Source organism: Macrobrachium nipponense, chromosome 9, assembly GCF_015104395.2.
Source record: "Macrobrachium nipponense isolate FS-2020 chromosome 9, ASM1510439v2, whole genome shotgun sequence".
Taxonomy (NCBI): Eukaryota; Metazoa; Arthropoda; class Malacostraca; order Decapoda; family Palaemonidae; genus Macrobrachium; species Macrobrachium nipponense.
Window position 1 is genome coordinate 64072422 of NC_061110.1, and position 21717 is coordinate 64094138.

At 37.8% G+C, this 21717-nt stretch overlaps 1 protein-coding gene across 14 annotated transcripts in view; it reads left to right on the forward strand.

The window, feature by feature from the left end:
• LOC135217998 (DIS3-like exonuclease 2) overlaps nt 1–21717 on the forward strand; it is a 445369-nt gene that overhangs the window by 359401 nt on the left and 64251 nt on the right. For all 14 annotated transcript variants that reach the window (XM_064254129.1, XM_064254137.1, XM_064254139.1 and 11 more), the window contains one exon: nt 5695–5875. In XM_064254129.1, the coding sequence (XP_064110199.1) occupies nt 5695–5875 (181 nt within the window). The remainder of the gene's footprint in view (nt 1–5694; nt 5876–21717) is intronic.

The window sequence follows — 21717 nt, forward strand, 5'->3', positions numbered from 1 at the left end:
TGAATAACCAGGTGACATCCGGGAAGGATGTAGTACACGAAGGGATTTGGGAAGATCAAACGCTACATGACACAATAATAATAAAAAAAGTTGCTTAAAATAATTGAAAGCAGCTATTGTTATCGTGGAATGAAGGTGGTGTTATTATAAAGATTGCAAATGATAAAAGTTCATCCTCTTGATACTTGAAGTTACAACTTGTGGCATGTGAAAATGATTGAAGCCACCGTTGGGAGGCAGAAACTTCTGGATGGGTGTGCTGCGTCGAGAGCAGAATGACAACACGGCAACATATACACTTCGTCTGAACATAGCATGAATACCAAGAACTCTGACTATATTTATTTTGAGGAATATTTTCTTGAAGAAGTATCTTTATCCGTAAGCTCAAATGAAATGCACTCTCACTTTTGCAAACTAGATGCGCCACAGTACTAAAGATGCCAACCCGCAAAGCATTCACAAAACTCAGCGACAGCTGGAACTTCCTATCGGCTTTAACGCCTCTGTTTACATCGATTCCCTGGATGCTTTATATAACCGCTGGTCTTGGCTGTCTGAAGATCAAAATACGACAGAAGAAGGGCCTCGTGTGACGAGGCGCGAGGAAGAGACGGAGAAAATCGCTTCCATGAGATATGCAGATGTAATTTTGACGTGGCTTCCCTCCCGTCCTGGCCCCCCCACCCCCATGCCTCCTCCTCCTCCTCTTCCTCTTTGCCCGTTTCATCCTCCCCTTGTTTTCTCTGCTCAGACTTTCCCTTTACTCTTCCTGGCTTTCTTTAAATCATAATTTGCTTATCAGGAATCCTTCTGACGCGTTAGTCATTTCGCAATGGATTATTCTTGCGATCATTGGCCAAAGTAAATTATGAGATTCTCTCTCTCTCAATCGCACAGACGCAAATACGAACACACACAGAGACACACACACGGAAAGGTGCTGATTTAGAGAGGAAAAAGGCTTTGAACGGAAATAGATTCATATGGTCAAGGATGTGTGTATCGGCTATTATATTTATTAAATTGCTCTCGCCATAACAACGTTTGCGGTTTACGAAAGAAATATTCAGAGTTAAAGTTGCGCGGGCGGTCGGGTTCGTTTGAACTTCAACCGCATATTGACCGGCTTCCCCACGTGAGTCTGTATATATATATATATATATATATATATATATATATATATATATATATATATATATATATAAAAGTGTTCATATTATGATACTCCATAGAGCTTTAGCAAGTTGTTGTCGAGAGGCCTCCTTTGAATTTAAAGGGTATTGTTATGGCAACAGTTCAATCGTTTTCATCGGAAGATCAGTGAGTGAAGAATATGAATTCAATTGGCTTACCCAGTCAGTTGAAAGGGGAAAGGAGAAAATAGTCCATATTTTGATTTTTAAATTGAAAGTCATATAGAACTTGCGCTCTTTTTGAAAATACAAACTAAATCACATAAATCTAAAGAATTCTAAAAGCTCGCCATATAAATATAATAACATAGCAGATGTGTTTAAGGTATTCATTGTGTAGCTTCAACTTCCAAATCCAAACTCATCATCGCCAGGGCGACGAAAAAGAGATAGAAACGAGATCGTTTGAGTCTGACGTTGTCAAAATAATCTTCATTAGCAAAGTAACTTGATTAGCAAATAGCGGTCTCGTTTTCGTGGTTCCTCTTTTTGTCGGCTCAAGAGGATTTCTCTGAGTTTTCAGGGAAAGGATGATGATGACGACGACGAACTTCGTTGGTAAAGCCATAGTCGTATTTAAAGGGTGGTTTACCCGTTCCATAGTAGGGGTTTGTTTCAAGGTCGGACATTTCATCTGTCCACGCTTAGAAAATACACAGCATTTAGGAGGTTGGTGTTTGCGCAAGTTGTGATTCTTCTCAGCATTGATGGAGTTCCATTTGATTATGTATTTCAGTATATGTGAGGGATACTGAATCTTGGTGCGATTGGTCTACCATCGTGGAATGATTGACAGTAAAGGACAAAGGATACAAAAGACTTATTGCGTTCTACAACATTGTCTCTATAATTGCTCTCTATAATTTCGTCACGTGTTTGTCGATTCATCCTTTCATCGCATATTGATGCGTGAGGTTTATGTAAGCCTGCTCTATATCGGTTGCCGTTACTTAAATAAAGGATATTTTTACAACGCAGTGCGTCTTTTTTTTCCAACACCAAAGATCAAAGAGAGAATATTATATCTAACGAGACATTTATCTGAGTTGAAACCTTTCTCAGAGTGCCCTCGTCTGTTTTTTTCCTTACTACCTTACTGACAAGTAAGTAAACTTGGTTCGTACTCGTTGTCGTAGTTTTTTCTTCTTTTTTTTGCGGAGGGGGTGGGGGCTCTCTCACTCATGCTAAAATCGTGGTGTCTAACCTGCAATAACATTTAATCTTTGGTGTAATATCTTCAGTTCAGCTTCGATTGCTTTAAATCGCTGAAGAAAATGTTGGATGCAAACTGACTTTGACGAAAGACGTAAACACACACTCGCTTTCTGGCAGTGCATCACTGCAGCATTCTTCTTCTTCTTCACTCTAGGATGCCCTTGGCTCCAACTTACTGCGACCGTCGGTAACATTGATCGTGCAAAAGAATTTGCTTTGTGTATCAAGCATGAGTTGTCAATATTCCAGGAAAGACTTATTTGTCAATATTCTTTATCATCTGTGAATTGATTTATGCCTTTATACTTTTTCTAATACGAAGAGAAGAGCGTCCATTCCTAACTCCCGGTTATTTTAAATATTTCACCGTCTATCCATCTCTTCATTTATATCCTTCTCCTTCGATGAAATGGATTCATGGTGTTCTATGCGTTTCAGTGATCAACATTGCTGCTTGTGAGTTCTGAATAAGATTAGAAGTTGGGGACCCTTGGCAAATGACAGGGTCTGAGCAATCTCCCATTCTTGGACGGACCTCATGTGGCAGACGGACGCCTTCACGACTTGAGTCACTTCCTCCTTCAGGGCTCTTTGCTCTCCGTATTACGTGAAGGGATGGTCGACACTTTTTCCGCGTTGTTTCTCTTACCACTTGCGTTTTTACAATGACTGCATTTCCTCACTTTCTCACATATAATGGCTTCATTACAACCGGGCTTCTGATATCGCGAAATTCATATTCACGACAGCGCATTGTAACCATAATGACAACCATGGGTGTCTCATGATCTCAAGTTGCAGGGTCCTCCAGTGTAGCGAAAGCGCGCGTGACTCTCTCAAGTCTAAATGTTTACTGATCATGCGTTGTGACCCGAAAGTTGTTACCTCATTTTCTGAATGTCATGAAGAGGCCCTGGAGCCACAAGTTTTGAATTACATTCTAAGCTTCAGTAATACCTCATGAGGGCATAACAGACAAATTATCTGTCAGAACTTAAAGTCTCAATGTTTTGTTTACCGATTCACTGCACTATGATGGTTTTACGATTTTGCTATTGCAACTTCAGTTTAATGCAAGATAATATTCCTGATTGTTCTGTGAAGAACGCATAATTTATTATATCATTATGGTGTTATTGGTATGCTCAGTCATACTTGACAGTGAAAGTCAAAATGAAATCCAGAGGAACTGGAAAATAAAAGGCGAGAGAAACCCTGGTGACAGGAAAAGAGACTACAAACATGTGACATTTTCAAGAGAACGATATTACAGGTTAAACGCACAAGCTTCAGTACATACATGAAAATACACACACACACATATATACATACATACATACATACATACATATATATATATATATATATATATATATAACTATATAATATAAATATATATATCTATATAATATATATATATATATATATATATATATATATATATATACAATCTTCTCCCTCCTTTTACATATTATCCGTATCTTACGATGAGCTTCGTTAAAGGTGGTGTGGCGTACTTCCATCCCATTAGCTGCCATCGAATAAAAGGAATGACTCTGTACTTTTCTTTCCTGTACCTGAAATTGCATAGTTTCGTGCCTTTCTGCATATTTGATATACTGTATAGATATTTAAATGAAAGACAAACTAAGAAGCAGTTGGAAAATATTATGTGATGACGGTTATATTTGTTGCTTCGGGGGGAAGGTGACGCTGACTTTTGCCGAGTACTCTGACCGATGAAGATGGTTCATCTCACACCGAACTCGAAGGAAATAGCTGCAATTGGTGAAGACTTGCAAGTGTTTGATGACGTCACTGAACTCATTTTCTTGTTTTTTTTTCTAGTTGTTTGCCGTTTTCAACTATGGGCAGCTTCAGTGTGTATGCTTATCGGATTCTATTCATTTCTTAAAATTTCGTATTCTTGAATAAAGATCTGTTTAATAGAAGCGAAATATGATTTTTGATGAATGAATTGAATTTCTATGACATTGGTCATCATTCAACGACGACTGTAAATGCAGTCGCCTGTGCTTTAGGGAATACCCGTATTGTCTGTCGGTCGATGGGGTCTCTTCTTCGTGGCTCAAGATTTCTTCTGTGATGCTGCGAAACGCAGGGTTGTGCCGGCAGAAGTTAACCTTCTTATTGGCATTTTTTCAGCTTCTTTTCTCTCTCAAAATATAGATTTTTTTTAGGATATGAGTCGTTATTTCCAAATGCTGTTAACAGTAAATGAACGTCATTGCATACAAACATACATATACTGTATATATAATTATATATATATATATATATATATATTATATATATATATATATATTATATATATATATATATATATATATATATATATATATATATATATGTATATTATATATACATTAATATTAGAGATATTATATAATATATATATCTGTGGTGTTTGTGTGGTATAAAATTTGTGTCTGTAAAAATTGTGCTTGTAGTAATTTCCTAAGCTATGATGATCAGGTGTTTTTCCTTACGTCCAGCACATTATGCTACTGATTTCACGGCTAGATTTTCGGAACTTGAGTCTCAATCATTGTACGTTACTGGCAAATCTTGAATAGCACTTTGCCTTTCTAGATAACAACATTTCTCTCTCTCTCTCTCTCTCTCTCTCTCTCTCTCTCTCTCTCTCTCTCTCTCTCTCTCTCTCTCTCCTCTCCTCTGTCGCAAATGAAAAATATTGTTCTTGAGCTCGTGATCAACATTTCGTGTAGGGTCCATTATAGACAGCATATGTAGGAATTTATTTAAATCGGTACCTTCTGAGCTTCGTTGGCAATGAGACATAAAAAAGTTATATAATCATCATTTGTCTGTTTTGCCCCGCTTATTTCCTTTGTCTTCTAAATTTTCAAAAGAAAAAAAGAAAGAAAGAAAAGTAAGGGATGAGTGTGTTCCTCATCGGACCTTCGTTGAAAGCCAACCAACAGCCAGCATGTGCTCTTCGATTTGGCATCTCCAGTAACCTATCAAAAGTATTTGACTTTTGGACTTTTGCATTTGAGAATGGCTTTTCTTCCTCAATGTTTTCTGCCCCGCCCCCTTTTCTTTTCTTTTCTTTTTTTTCTCTTAATCAGGTTTTCTGCAAAAAAAGTGGTTGTGTTAATTAACTATTTGCCAGTGAGCATGCTTTTTTTTTCATTTTTGATGTTTGTTCTTTTTTTTATTTCATTCTTATATTGATTTACCTTATGACAGTGATTTAATCCAAGACTCGTCTATCTGACACGACTTTTCTTCATTCCAGAATCCGCACTCACGAAGGCAGCGGACTGACAATCCGCATCCCCCGCCAGCTGAGCGAGCGGACTGCCAACCATCCCGCCCACCACCCTCTAGTTTCCCCGGACACCCAAGCCCGCTCCAACACCCCAGTCACAAAATCCAAGAGCCTCACCACCAGCATGGACAAGCTCACCTCATCCCAGGTAAGGTGCCAAAGGTTAATTGGTAGGGTTTCCAAGCTCGCTTCTTGGGCCTCCTTTAAAGGCGGCTTGATCTTTGTTAAAAAATATTTTATTTTGCTGCTTATTCCAGTTGCCGAAGCCTGGTTACTAGGTTTTGCACGTTAGTTTTATGCGTAGTCAATGTTCCTTTATGGCAAATTTCACGACCTGCTCACAGGTAATGTGTGCGCATTTAAGAAATGCGTCGCGTGTTTGAACGTAGGTTGCACCTAGTCTAGATTAACATAACCGAATCTTATTTTTTCATGATATTACTTCTACCTGTCAATTCTGTTGTTAGTCTGCCTTTTCAGCTTAGCTGAGAACTAAAACATCTAAACTCCATGTGAGCTTGATTAGAAAATGCGCAACTCTATAGGCAACAAAGGCTTGTCACTTACTAGTTTTGATAGTTTCCCCATTTTGAATCAAACATTCATCTTCGATGCATTGGTCGCTCATTCATTTATTCTCGTTCAGAAAGTAAGCCAAGTTTGTTTGCTTGACTTTTCTGTAATTTGCACTTACAAATCTCATTGGCAGCGGGTCGACCCTGTGAATGTTATTGCTATCCTTGTTGCTGTGCGCTTGACGAGATTCTTTTGCCTTGGACTCATAAACTGTTGTCTTTCAAGTTTTGTATTTAGTTCATTCCTTTTTTACTCTCTCTCTTTTACTTCCTGATGACCTTTCTTTTTCTATAGCTGATTTCAATGCATTTCCAGTACGCAGAGAAGTTAGAACTGAACATTCAAACACTTTTATATAAAACCTGTTCTGCTGAGATCAGAGGCTGAATCATAACTATACGGTACATCTGAAGATGGAAGCTGCTGAAAACATCTGATAAACTGGAGACGTATGCGTTTAAATGCGTATATAAATGTACACATACACACAAACACACACACACACACACACACACACACACACACATATATATATATATATATATATATATATATTATATATATATATACTATATAATATCATATATATATATTGTATGTATGAATGTCTTTTTACTGTAATACAACAGTATAATATGAAGATAAAAGGCCCATAAAACACTATTTTAACGTTGCAACCATATATTTCGAGCACTTCCTATGGTTGCAACGTTAAAATAGTGTTCTATGGGCCTTTTATCTTCATATATATATAATATATATATATATATATATATATATATATATATATATATTATATTACAAGACCACTTCTGTACTCTCCTGAATCTCTTTTTATCTTCAAGGCTAAAACTCTGTATGATAAGATGAAAAATACTGCTATGTCGTTCCATCTTGTTCTGTTCTCTTCTGGCGACAGCTGTTTCGGTATCAGCTAATTGGCTGATTAGGCTTCCAGAATAAAAAGATATTCAGTAAATTAGATATGTTGTACTAAAACAGTGGAAACTGTCATAAGTATATATCACTGTCTGACCAACCTGGCATTGCCTGGGAAATCTATGAATGACAACTAATAAACTCTCTCTCTCTCTCTCTCTCTCTCTCTCTCTTTCGTATTAAGATAGTTACTTCAGTTACATTGCCTAATATTTTTGACATGTTATATTTCACATCTTCTCACCCACCATTTCTATCTGGGCTGAACTTGGACTTCAAGGGCATCAGTAGTGTCACTATTCATCTAAGTGACCTTGACAACATGGATTAGATGCTAATATCTCTCATTTTTTACATATTATTTTTTACCCCTTCTCACCACCGCAAGCCCCGGTCCCCCCTCCTTTTGGGGCTGAACTTGGACTTAAAAGGCATCGGGAGTGTCACTATTCTTCTCTGCGACCTCGAAAACTATGGATTAGACACTAATATCTGTCATAATCTTTTTTTTACGTTCCTCTCTCTTCCCACCCCATCCCCTTTGGTGCCAGTGATGTCTTACACCCACAGTATTCTTTTCCAGATAGTAACTTATATGTATAGTGGAATGAGATATGATAACCTGTAGATTTAATTTAGTTACCAAGTCTATGGGCAGAACCAGCCCCATTTCAGGGAAGCCCTTACCACCCATACCCCCTTTGATGACCTTTGGTGCTAATGATGTGTTACCCCACAGTATACTTTTCCAGATAGTATATCATCTGCATGGAATGTACACACACATATACAGCCATTGTTATAAATATAGATTAGCATACCTACAGTTTCATTTTTCCATGCACATCATTGCTTAGGTGTCCTTTCCATCTGTTTCATTTTACTGCATATAGATATATACATAGTACCATTTATCATCATATTTTTTTTATGTGCAGATATCTGTATATGTATAACGTATCTCTGGCTGACCACTCTGCCCATTTTCTGTCGGATTGTTCCGCTGGAGGGCACTCGGAAGAAGCCTCTTATTCGTCTCCTCTAGAATTTACATTAATACCTTCCTCTAACTACATCACTTGAAGAAGTATGTCAGCTCTAATGGCACTTGAGTTGAATAGGCTGAGTGGTCCAGGTCCAGCCCTTGATAAGCCATCCTCACGGGCTCCCTGCATAGGCTTCTGATGCTACTTTCTTATGGTGACGGTATTCATATATTAATAAGTACGTTTGCATTTAGGATGTGTATATTTATATAAATGTCGACTATGTAGGACAAATACAACTTTTCTTTACTCTCACATTATGTATACAACTCTTTCACAAGAGACACGATCCATACACCTTACCCCTCGTCTATCCGCGCACCACCCCTCCCCTATCACTACTGTTATCTGTCTAATGTGTTCGAAAAAAAACACTTCTAAGGCCCTTTGATAGGTATACTTAGTAAAGTGATACTCCCAATTCTTAAACTCATTTCGCTCACATTGTTGCTCATAAAAAGGAGTTGCTATTTTTCTCCCTGATTCTTTTGGATTCTTCCATTTTTCTCCAGACATAATTTATTTACGGTAGGCATTCAATCATTGTGCTGTCATCACCACATCCTCATATGCAATCCCATCATCATGTGGCACATTTACATTATTCTTCAGCCCTATGACATCCTCAACAGCAACCTTTCTCAAGCATTCTCAAATTTACATTAACCCTTTCTGCTTTGTGTCATTCAGTTCCAACTCCTTTCAAATATTCACATTCAGCAACTCTTCACATGACTCGCTATGTCGACTCAGCACTGGAATCTCTGCAGACTGTACCTTTTCATTTGCATCTTTTATTCTAAGGTCCATTGATACTCATTTGACTTTCTCTCCACATTCATTTCCTTTCAGTACTGCTCTTCCTCCCTATTCATTCATATATATATATATATATATATATATATATATATATATATATATATATATACAGTATATGTATATATATATATATATATGTATATATATATATATATATATATAGATTTGTGTGTGTGTGTGTGTGTGTATATTAGCCGTCATATTAATCGTCATTTGCGTGTGTGCATGTATTCATATATATACTAGCTGACCAAAACATGCTGTCTGGGAAAACGAATGAAAACTGATAAACTCTCTCTCTCTCTCTCTCTCTCTCTCTCTCTCTCTCTCTCTCTCTCTCTCTCTTTTCTGTTAAGATAGTAGCTTCAATTACATTGCCCAGTATTTTCGACATTTTATATTTCACCCCATCTTACTTTCCATTCCTATTGGGACTGTCATTAGAGTTCAATGACATCAGGATGTGTCACTATTCCTCTCAGCAACCTCAAAAACTATGGATTAGACACTTAATATCTGTCATTTTTAAAATTTTATTTTGCACCCTTTCTCACACACCCCCAACTCCTATTCATATTGGAGCTGAACTTGGACTCAAAAGGCATCAGGACTGTCACTATTCATCTTAGCAACCTCAAAAACTATGGATTAGGCATTAATATCTGTCGTTTTAGGTTATTTTTGCATGTCACCCCTTCCTGCTCCCACCTCCTATAGTGCCAGTGATACCTTACCCCCACAGTATTCTTTTATAGATAGTAAGTCGTGTGTATACCGAAATGAGATATGATAAACCTGCAGAGTTTATTTAGTTACTAAGTCTACGGGCAGGGAAGCCTTTCACACCCTATAAATGTGTTTTTATGTATATTTCACAATACAATTGTTATGTAGGGTGATGACTCCAGAGAGTAAATACCTCTTTGGTCACAGCAAAACTTTGAGGGGTGAGCCTCCGCTGATGAATTAGGCACAAAATTCAACTCATGGAATATGCAGCAGCTCCCTTCATTATGTCTATTCAAACGCGTGTAATAGCCCCATTTTACGCAACTTCACTCAGACTGTCTAACCGAACCTGTCCCTTTTGTAATTGCTGCGAAAGATTTCTTATTTACATTGCCTCTGAGAAATATTGGTTACTGTATCATGCACGTTTCTAATATACCACTTTGCACCTTTTCCGAAGTTTGTCACTACATAGAGTATAGAGCAATAATAGATGACGAGGTGACGAGGAATAAGAACAGAATCGTAAGGTCATGTTTTATTCTGGAAGGAGGCAAGTTCCATGGAAGGTGCTTGAATGTATCTCATGCCATAACTTTGACATCTTTTCAACTGTCCGGTGTTCCTTATCTTATTCAGAAAGTGGACGATCATGGATTGCATTCTGACGTTATGCTGCATTTGGTGAATTTATTATTTTTATTTTATTATTATTATTAGTAGTAGTAGTAGTAGTAGTAGTAGTAGTAGTAGTAGTAGTAGTAGTAGTAGCGGTGGAATATGTGAAAAAAGGTGATTAATTATCCTTGCAAAGAATGTCCTTTAATAATAATAATAATAATAATAATAATAATAATAAAATAGAGCTAGGAGAAGAGATATGGTGAAATGAAAATGAAGATGACATTAAGTAAGACAAACAGCTGAAAGCAGCTGGGAGATGAATATCGCAGATATAAGGAGCATATAACTTGAAAGCAGCATTTCAGCCTCACTCAGGCATGCAGAGGAAGGCCGCGGTATTCCACCAGCTCTAGAGGCTCAGGCAAGTGGGTTGATACTGAAGGCTTCCAGCTGAGCTCAAGCTGTTGAATGATACACAACAGGAAATCAAAATTTGTCTACATCAAAGTTAGTTGCCGTTGACAGAGACAAAAGAAACTACCAAAGCGAGCAATTTTTTTTCCCGTTAGCTCCATTAAAACTGTTGTATATCTAATTTTTCTTATAATATTTATATAAAATCTGATATGTTGACCTCATCTGAATGTCATTCATACTGTCAAGTAATTATCTCAAGTTTTAACTTGTTATAAAGTAAAGCATTGTTCATTATTTACTCTAAAGTATACCACCTGTTACTCCGTAGCAATTGTGTACTTCAGCAGAAACCTGATAAAATGTATATCTTGTATAGCAGACGTAAAAATAATTATTTTATATTGAACAAAATATATAAAAGTTCCATACTTTGTAATACTTAAGACAGTGCAATCACTTAATGGGTAATTCTTACTTAACATATTGTAATTTCCCAATATATTTATCTGTAAGCATTCAAATTTTGTGATACTGTCTGAGTACCATGTCAGCCCTGATGAATGACGTTTGTCTAGTAATCAATAGGGTGGAAAAGGTATGTATAATACCACAGCCAGTGCCATTCATTCAAGAGGGCTTTCCCCTATACCGCGTCCGGGTTGCCTGTTGTGCAATGCTTCGGAAGTTTTTCTGCACAATAAATTGTTCTCTCTCTCGCAAATTTGAATCATGCAGACTTCGAGATAAAAGAGCTTGTTATGAAAATGTTAAAACAAAACATCTTAAACTTGTGCCATTAACCTCTCTCTCTCTCTCTCTCTCTCTCTCTCTCTCTCTCTCTCTCTCTCTCTCTCTCAACTCTTGTTATTATCAAACCGTTTACATGCAGTAAAAGATCCCTGTGCGCAAAAAGTACGAGGTGTTTCCTACTGGGAAATTCAGGATTCCGCTGGCGTGACCGAACGGTTAAAATTCCTTCCGAAGTTATTATCCTCTCCCATGAAGTTTAGGCGTTGCTTAAAAATCATTGGCAAAACTTCTTGCGCTTTAGAGTCGAGTGTTTTTCTTCTTCTTCTTCTTCTTCTAATAATAATAATAATAATAATAATAATAATAATAAAACTAACTTGGAAGTTTATGAATAAATTAATTCAGATGAGATATTCACTCACATTTAGACGATTAGGTAAAGTCTATAAGATGTCTAGTTGAGCGCCGACCATATGCTGTCCCTAGAAGCCATATGTTGTTCTTAACGATGTTTGTGAAGCCGAAAGTGGAAGTTCTTTCAGGTTGCGGATAAAACGTTTTGCATTTCACTTGAGAGCGGCTTTTAAAGGAACGGGTAGAGTGGTCTATGGAAATTCTTATGTCGTTCGGAAGAGAACACAAGATATTTCGTCTTTATTTTTGGGTACCTATCGTTCAGAATTAGAGCCACAAAACACGACAATGATTTCGTGACGGACAGAAAGGGACCAACGATTTGAGAAGTGGGAATCTATTCGAGCGTAGAGGAGGAGCTTAATACTGAGCGCATTTCCCAAACTGAGGTTGGCGGACGATGGAGCGGCGGGGCTAGAAATATGCGCCGCGTTAGCAAGAAGAGGAAACCTCGAAACAGAAAGGAAGCTATGCATGTAAAGTAGCATGACCCGACTCGAATGACCGTGCCTGGGAAGGGCAAGTGGATCGTTAGCCTTTTGCTGAAGTTGCAATCTCTTTCTGGGAGGCAGAATCTTGAAACACTCGAGGCGAAGGCCCCGTCCGCCAGAACTGACTTAACATGCCGCGTATTGCGTTTACACTACTGACACTAAGATTCTGGATTCATTTTTGTAAAGTGGATAGACGGTCAAAGACTGAAATGACATATGTATCAAACTTCTGTCAAAATTGCATTGCTAAGAATTATTGTTGACTCTTATTTCTGTAGAATTTTCGCTGTGTCCTGATTAATGCTTCATGTAGTACCAGTGATGACCCACCGTCATTCATAGTTTACACCTCACCCAGAGGAGTGGGCCTTGAAGCTAACTGAGCTTCTTGTATGGAGCTATGCTTTTCGTCTTACTAAATGATTTTGATTTTCCATCTGTAAAATTATGTATAAATGGCGTAATTTATGATAAACAATATACTGGAATTCCTAAATGAAACAATTTCATCAGCAAAGAATAAATTATGAATCTGGTCTGTCAATAATTGTCAATGACTCCTCGAATCTGTTGATATCATGATGTTGTAGGCAGCAGGACCTACTCAGACTGAGTGGGTCCTGGTAGGCAGAGCAGAGTCTGGTCCCACCAACGAAGGTAATGAATCTTTTTTCCACTTTCAGTCTTCTGATTGAGGGGAACGTGCTCAATGATTCTTTCTAAACGATAAATAGTGAAAACCAGTTTAAGAGAAATATATGCATTTTCTAGAGCACAGAAGGAAATAAAGATGACGATCTTAGAAAACAAATCTAAAAGCAATGCAACGAAGCTTGTTGCCAAATATCAAAGTATAATTTCTGAAGCAACTCCCTGATATAATGAGCTATTCTTAGAAAACAATAGTCGTGCTGAAAAAACGGCAGCTTTTCAAGTGATCAACAGTTGTGAGCAAATGAAGAGCCATTTATGATGGAATCAGCCAAATTCAAGAGAGACGTTCAGAAGGCAGCTGCCGCCGTCTTCGCCAATCGATTGTGCTTCCCTTAAAGCAGAGGTGCCCTGTTCACCGCCACCCAACTTTTGCCCGGCAATTGATTGCCATTCATTGCATTTTATAGTCGACACTCAACTTTCAACAAAAATACTAACGTTGTAAGAGAGAGAGAGAGAGAGAGAGGACTAAATTTACTAACAAAATTGCCCATTTTTAGGAAATGATTGTATATAGCTTTTTTACATGCACACACACACACACACACACACACACACATATATATATATATATATATATATATATATATATATATATATATATATGTGTGTGTGTGTGTGTGTGTGTGTGTGTGTGTGTGTGTGTGTGTGTGTATTATTTTTACTTTTTATTTATTTATTTATTTTTTTTTTTTTTGCACAATTTCCGATGTTGAACACTTGATACGAATAGGAAACGCGTTCTCTTTATCAACCTTTTTTACACCAGAGGTTTATGAATCTCCACCACATTTCATTATTTCATTATCTGTCGGTTCTCCAGTGAGCACAAGTACCCCCATAATATTGCTTAAATCGTCGTCCCATCCTCAAAGAAAAACATTACGGGAAGTTAGAGAAGCATTTGCAGCGACATGTTGACAGCGGTGCGCAGTACTGGCAAAATTAGAAATTCCATGAATGATGCACCTGACGTGATGGAGTTGCCTGTCTGTTCTTCAAGGGGGACTTTCATATGGCAGTGCTCGTCATATGTTGCCACATCCTAATATATATATATATATATTATATACTATATATAGATATATATATAATATATATATATATATATATATATATTCATGCTTATATGTTGCTAAATAGCGCGTGACAATACATTTAGCTAAGCCACAGGAAAAATTAAAGAAGGGGTACCAAGCGTTTTCGTGTTTTTTCAACACATTTTCGAGGTACAATATGTACCTCGAAAATGTGTTGAAATAACACGAAAGTGCTCGGTACTCCTTTTATTTTTCTTGTCGCTTGGCTAAATACACACACACACACACACACACACACACACACACACACACACACACACACACACACACATATATATATATATATATATATATATATATATATATATATATATATATGTATATTAATATATATATATATATATATATATATATACATATATATATACACGAGCAAAGTTACAGCTACGAAGGAGAAGTGAAGCAACTGAGATGCTAAGTACTTTCGTCGTATCACCAAGACATGGCCACATATGAACGTATGTGTGTGTGTGCAGTTGAAAAACTTGGTGAGTTGCTTACCTGGTATGGTGTCTTGCCTCATCCGCCGGATTCTAATAACGCAGAGGAATGAGATCTTCCCCAAACGTGATCCCAGCATGGTTCGTTCATGTTCAGACGTCATTCTCTTCTATCTGGGGATGAGATCGAGCGCCTACGACCTTTTCTTTCTTGGGAAGGACGACTGGAGGGTCATAGCTGTCAGTGACGGATGACGACAAATATAAGTATGCTTGAGAGATATTTCACGCCCTTCAAAGATATTTTTGAATTTCATAAAAAAAATGGTCGACATCTTGCTTTCATAGGAGCAGAAGAATGCGTATCATCAACTATTAGATAAAGCACATGGCGGGGGAGCGAGAGCAGTTCAGAGTCTGAAGAATTCATTTGATGTCCCGAGAGGCTCTAGATTTCCTTCCCGTCTTTACTTTGCTTTTCAGGAAGAGCGAAGTCCATTTTGAGGCTCCGCATCCTAGAAACAATTCTTCTCTCTTTCACATTCTTCATCCGAATTGAAATCGTTCCAGGTAAAACAAGAGTGGATATCATGATAAGTAAGAGGTATGTTTTTTGAATAGAAGTTTCTCTATTCTTCTGATTACTGACTTTTCTGCTGTACTCAAATCGGCTATTAAAACGACAAATGGGAGATTCGTGTGAAAAAAAAAACGTGGTATTTGTCAAATTGAATGTATTATACAAAATGCGGTACAAATTGATCTTACGCCTAAGTGACAAAAGATACTAAATGACTCATTCTGGATTCCACTTGCTCAGGGGCGTCAACTCCTCTCTCTCTCTCTCTCTCTCTCTCTCTCTCTCTCTCTCTCTCTCTCTCTCTCTCTCTCTCTCTCTCTCTCTCTCCTCTCTTCTTTTTGCAACGTTTCGTCGTTAAACCCAGAAGGACATCGTCGGGCAGGTGTTGTGGGACTGAAATAAGAAGTTTGTACTTAGGTTTTAAGCGATGTGATATCTGGAACTAATATAGTTATAGATTATCATATGAAAGTATTGAGGTTGCTGTGAGCACAGCTTTTGAATTCCTCGCTGTACTGCGCATATCTAACGTCGATGTTTTTTTTGTTTTTTTTTTGCCAGATACATCATCCCAAGACTTGGGTATGGCAATGACCATGTTGCATACTGTAGGTTTTTTCAATGTGCTTTCTCTGTAATCATAAAAAAGATACCAAAATCAGATATTATATAATATATATATATATATATATATATATAATATATATATATATATATATATATATGTGTGTGTGTGTGTGTGTGTGTGTGTGTGTGTGTGTGTGCGCGCTCGCGTATGTATCTATATATATGAATATATATTTACATATATAAAAATATATACATACATACATAGATGTACATATATGTATCATATTGTATATATTATATATATAGATATATATATATATATAAAATAATATATATATGTATATAATGTCTAATATCTATATATCTACATATATATATATAATATATATATATTATATATATATAATATATATACAGTGTTGTACTTGTGGCATTGGGTATCAGAACTCCCCGACACAGCTTACCCCGAATAATTGCCGTTGTCAATGATTCCCTGGCGCTGGCAGTTGCCTTCATAGGACAAGTGGTCCCCTGACGATTGTCCCTATTAAAAGAAAACTGTTACAAAACACACCATAGAAGAACAAAATAAACATGAGCAAACTGGCAAGTTTAGGGAATAAAACGACCAATCTGAATCCAGTGCTGGAACTGCTCCACAGCGCACCTACATCTGATTCGTATATCATCCAGTCATGGAGCTCGTTTGTGGTAAAGGCAACCTTAGTTCTGATGGCGGCTACATCTGTATGAAGCGGGGAAATCTGGCAAATAGTGTAATATCTTACGACTATAAGAAACGCCACTTATTGCAAAACATGATCTGTAAGCTGCAATCTGAAGAACTGCAGGGAAAATACCATACTGACGATTACTTTACCCCGAATTTTCATATGCTATCAATTTTGGCATTCACCCCACCGGATAAAGTGGCTGACGCTTTTGAAACCCTGCAAGAGATTACGCCACATGAAGTATCACATTACCGGAACACGTCGACATACCAGGCGGTCTCTGTTTAACTGTCAGCATATGGAATCTGCATGATTGCTTGGTTGAAGAATTGTTTTGCACTAATAACTCCTTGGAAGGATAGCATAACCACATATCAGCTAACATTACGCCATGACATCCAAATAAATAGAAATTGCTTACATTGCTGAAGAAGGAACAAAAACACTCGCCAACATCTTCAAGCATACGCTTGCAGGACATATGGCAGCACCGCCTTTTCAGAAACTTTCTCTAGATTTGCAAACACCGTACAAGACTTCTAAAACTACAATGTGTGGCGTTTTGAGAGACTTCTCACAGTTTCCACATTCTGATAAGTAGGATATAAGAATAAAAATCCTACGACTGAATCATTCTTATTGGGAACAGATAAATCATGAAAAGGAAACCACAAAAAGTTTTATTCGTCTCCACCCCTCACAAGATGTTCTTTCTCATCATTTTTCTTAATGGGAGCAATTGTTCAATGCAGGGGCTGGGCTCAGTTTGTTCTGGGGGTAATTGTGCAGGTGACGTGACGACAATTGTCAGTGGGGGTTATCGTGGGAAGTTGCCCTGGAGTCTGGAACCCTGGCATTGCATGCCTAAGCTCCAGTTGGACTAAAGCGTTTGACAGGTTAATTAGAGAGCAAATCTATTGTCCTTTTCCTCTTCAGCTAACTTACAGCCGTTGAGGGCTTCTCTCCCCCCGCCCCCCATGCACGCGTGCTTGTTATTTTTGGCCGGTTTACTTTCAGACTTTAATCTCTTTAATGCAATCCTGAATAGCACTGTCGGAAATAACTGGGATACTGCTGCTAGTTTTGTTGTTCCAGTTTTCATTTTCTTCGAAAAATTGCTTCTTATTGTTAACTGTCATATCTTATCTATTTTTTATTCTTTCTGATAATAATGAATTAAAGTTTAGCTCTGTTGATCATTTTCTCAAGGAGAAATATAAGTGCTTGATTTAGTGATTCAGTGCCATGAAGAAATTTGGCTAAACTCTCTCTCTCTCTCTCTCTCTCTCTCTCTCTCTCTCTCTCTCACACCTCTCTCTCTCTCTCTCTCTCTCTCTCTCTCTCTCTCTCTCTTGAATTTATGAGCTTGTCGGGAGGACCACTTCAGTTGCACAGGAAAACTAAGATAGGCCTCTGGCTTTGGGCAATAAGACAAACGCAGAGTCTAAATGAAACATGAATGCTGATGCTCTCAAGGTTCCTGGAATATAAGCAGTAAAGTACAATGATTAAACATGATATGTTCCAGCGATAACTTAAATGCTCATTACCATCGCTAGATCAAGAAAACGGCTACTTTGCGCAATCTTGCCTAAAAACCAAGTAGTTCAAGGAGGCTACCGATGTAAATAGCAACCTTAGATGCAAAGTACACAACAACTACTGCAAGAACTGATTATTTAAGTACGAGATGATCTGTTCAAAACGTGCAATGAAATGGAAATCAATGAAGGCCTTCTTTTGCCAGAGTTTAACTTTGTATCTTAAATGACTCTAGTCCCAACTGCAGATCTCTGTCAAAGGCGAGCACCAATTCATTTTTACTGCATCTTGGGTAGAATCAATGCAAAATGTATTATCTTATTTTCTAGTCTAACAATCATATCACAAATAAAAGCTAAAAACAACAAAGCTACCAGAGTACTTCCTTGACGAAGAACAAACGAGGCTGTTCTCAGCTCACTGAAAATATCATCACCTCTCTATTGCCGGACCCTTATAAGGGAATGAGATGAACTGCATCGCCTTCAGCTCTTAGATAACAATCTATAAATAAGAACTTTATAGTTAACAAAATTAAAGGCAACACTGAAATCAATCAGAATACGCTTGGATTCATCCATACACGAGGTTGCCTCGGATTTAAGTAGCTAAACGTTTCCTGTCCGCATATTGGCAGTCAGGAAGCAAGTACTACATAGGTTCAGGTACTTACCTAAAGGCTTAAAGCTTAACTTTTCAGCAACTTCAACAACCAATCTGGGAATGGAAAGTGTTTGCGGTTGTTACAATGAGCACTTACCCAACACTTTTTTTGACATGCGACATCTGTTATAGCCGACGGGGGTGACTCGTCTTGCATGACGACATTGGTTTGTCCTTGGAATTATATTGCTCTCTACTTGCTCAGGGGAACTGCTTTCTTATTCGATAAATTATGAAAGAAAAAGGACGCTTTGTTTCCCGTGCATATTGTGACTACTTGTCAAAGGATTTACGTCTCTCTCTCTCTCTCTCTCTCTCTCTCTCTCTCTCTCTCTCTCTCATTTGGTCCTAGAATTGTATTCCTCTAATCAGCGTCTTTGTTATATTCTCCTGATAAATGTACTATTTCCTTTCAACTAGTTTTTCGTTTTTCACTACTTCTGTCACAACAGTTTTACTTCTCTGAGTAGTAATGTGCTTCACTGAACTGCCCGATGCGCGTGAGCGAATGTCTTGACTGCTACCAAATAAGTTGACTGAATTTTTTCGGAAAAAATTTGTCTCTGGTAAGATATTTGAGGGAAAGATTCATATATTGGCCCAGCAGTGCACTTCCATCATATCTGGTGACACACTATAGGTTGTGGTCATTAAGTGAATGAATTGTGTGTTATTCATAGAGAAAATGCTAGCACACCCAAATACAGACAGAAGAGAAATACTGAACACAAGAGAAGGGAAATAAGTAAAAACTTACGAAACACCGATCTATGTAGATAAGCCGTCAAGATGGAGGTAAAAAGTAATATATACTTTGAGATGTGGATGAAGATTCCGGATGACTGGCAGGTGAAAAGAGATGAGGCGTCAGCAGAATCGTGAAGAGGAAAAGTGGCAGACTGGAAAAAGCTTTTTATAAAGACGAGAAAAAGGGGCGACAAAAAGACAGAAATTGTGAATGACAAGTGATTTGACTTCAAATATGAGCTACTTAGGTAAATAACCAAGGGTTTTGCAGATTATGACCAAGAAGTGCAACCAGAGCGAGGACTCAATTTTTCGGTGCTCTTACGGCTGGCCTAGAGAGCAAGCTCTCTTTTCAACGAGGGAAGAGAGCAGAGGAGAGGACGAAAAATAAAAAGACAGACGACGCACTTAACGACCGACAGGGTAACTGGAAAGAATCTTTGGTACAGCTTACAGTGCCCGCGCAAGGCACACTGTGGTAGAATTTACTATGACACAGAGAGTGAGTAAAACCAGAGGTTCGACACTTGGCAGAGAACACCTTTTGCCATGCTCTCCAAATATCAAAAATAGAAGAAAAGATGTTCTTAAGTCACTCACGTCCAACAAGAATCGTTAGTACAAAAATCTCCAGTAGTTCCTTCTCTGCTCAGAGAAATATGATGATTGGATCCAGAATAATAAAATGTGAGCGCTTGTCTTCAGTAAGGCCGAAAGATATTATATCAATTAATAATTAACTGGAACATATGTGTACATCAAAGACTGACGCCTGTATAAGATAGTTTCTATAATGAGTAAGAGATAAGATAATTTCTATAATGAGTAAGAGACAAGATAGTTTCTATAATGAGTAAGAGAGAAAAGGAAATCTCTGTGGTCGGAAGCAACAATAGTCTCTCCATGAAACAAACGTTATTGAACTAGGATTCGGCTGGGATACCCCCAATTTCCTGCAGCATATAGAGGGAGCAGAATCTAGTTAGTTTTTCCCTATCTATTTTTTTGTCAGTGCCTGTAATAACTATATGCAAATCGCTGTAATAAGACGAGATTTGCAAACATGACAGTTTGGGCTAACTCACCCATAGTACTTGATTCATGCAAGCATTCTGTATTCTGCATTTGGGTTGTAATGATATATTCTGTGGCTTCCCGTTACGGAACTTATCGTCTTTGGACTGTGGTTCGCTTCTTTTCTATCCAGAAAATAAAACACTGGACAGATGCGATAGTGTAGATCAGAAAGCCTTGGTTGTTTGTCGTTTTTCCTAAAAATAAAAAATAAAAAACAGCGTCCTAATTTCGTTGAGACGTGTTGTGTCCTTCGTTTTCGATGTAGTACCAAAACGTCAATGGTGCTGAGACTTTCACATACCCAATCATACGGGGAAGGTCGTTGTGTCAGTTTATGATAGATTACTTGACACATTGCTCGAAGTTGCATCGGTTTCCTCTCCGTCATAAAGATAATGACAGTACCCCATTTTCAACCAATGATTAGATGAAATTTTCATCATAACCGACGAACTGTTCGTTTATTTGGAATTCCCGTTTTCTTAAGTTCTTTGTCCGCTTATCTTTGTGACGTTGGCCAAGGCTCACGTTTATCCGTTTTAAGCGCGTTTTGAAAGACATTCATTAACATGCTAATCTTCGTCCACAACGGCAGACGAATTTCGTTTAATGTGATGCTTTTTTGAATCACGAGTTGAGACAATATTTTGTCTTATATCTTTTTAGTGTATTTTTGCTTTTATCTTTTACTTTCTCAAAATATTGAACGTGTGACTGACTGATCCTTTATATACAATTGAGTTTATATTGAGTGAAACACGGGTGTAAGGCTTGGATCACCGTTCGCTTGTACTACTGTCCATACATGGGGAAAATTCCCGCCTGGACTGGAATAAAGGGGTGCTTCCGATCCGAAACGGGTAGTGGGAAGTAGTAGTGAATCTGAAAACCTGCCAGGTAGCTACTATATTTCCGAATCTTGATTTCAACCGGTCACTTCCTAGAATTATCTTTATCTCGTTTAGTTTTATTATGTTCCCTTTTGGTCTGCACGCAAGATCACTTTTCACCGTTG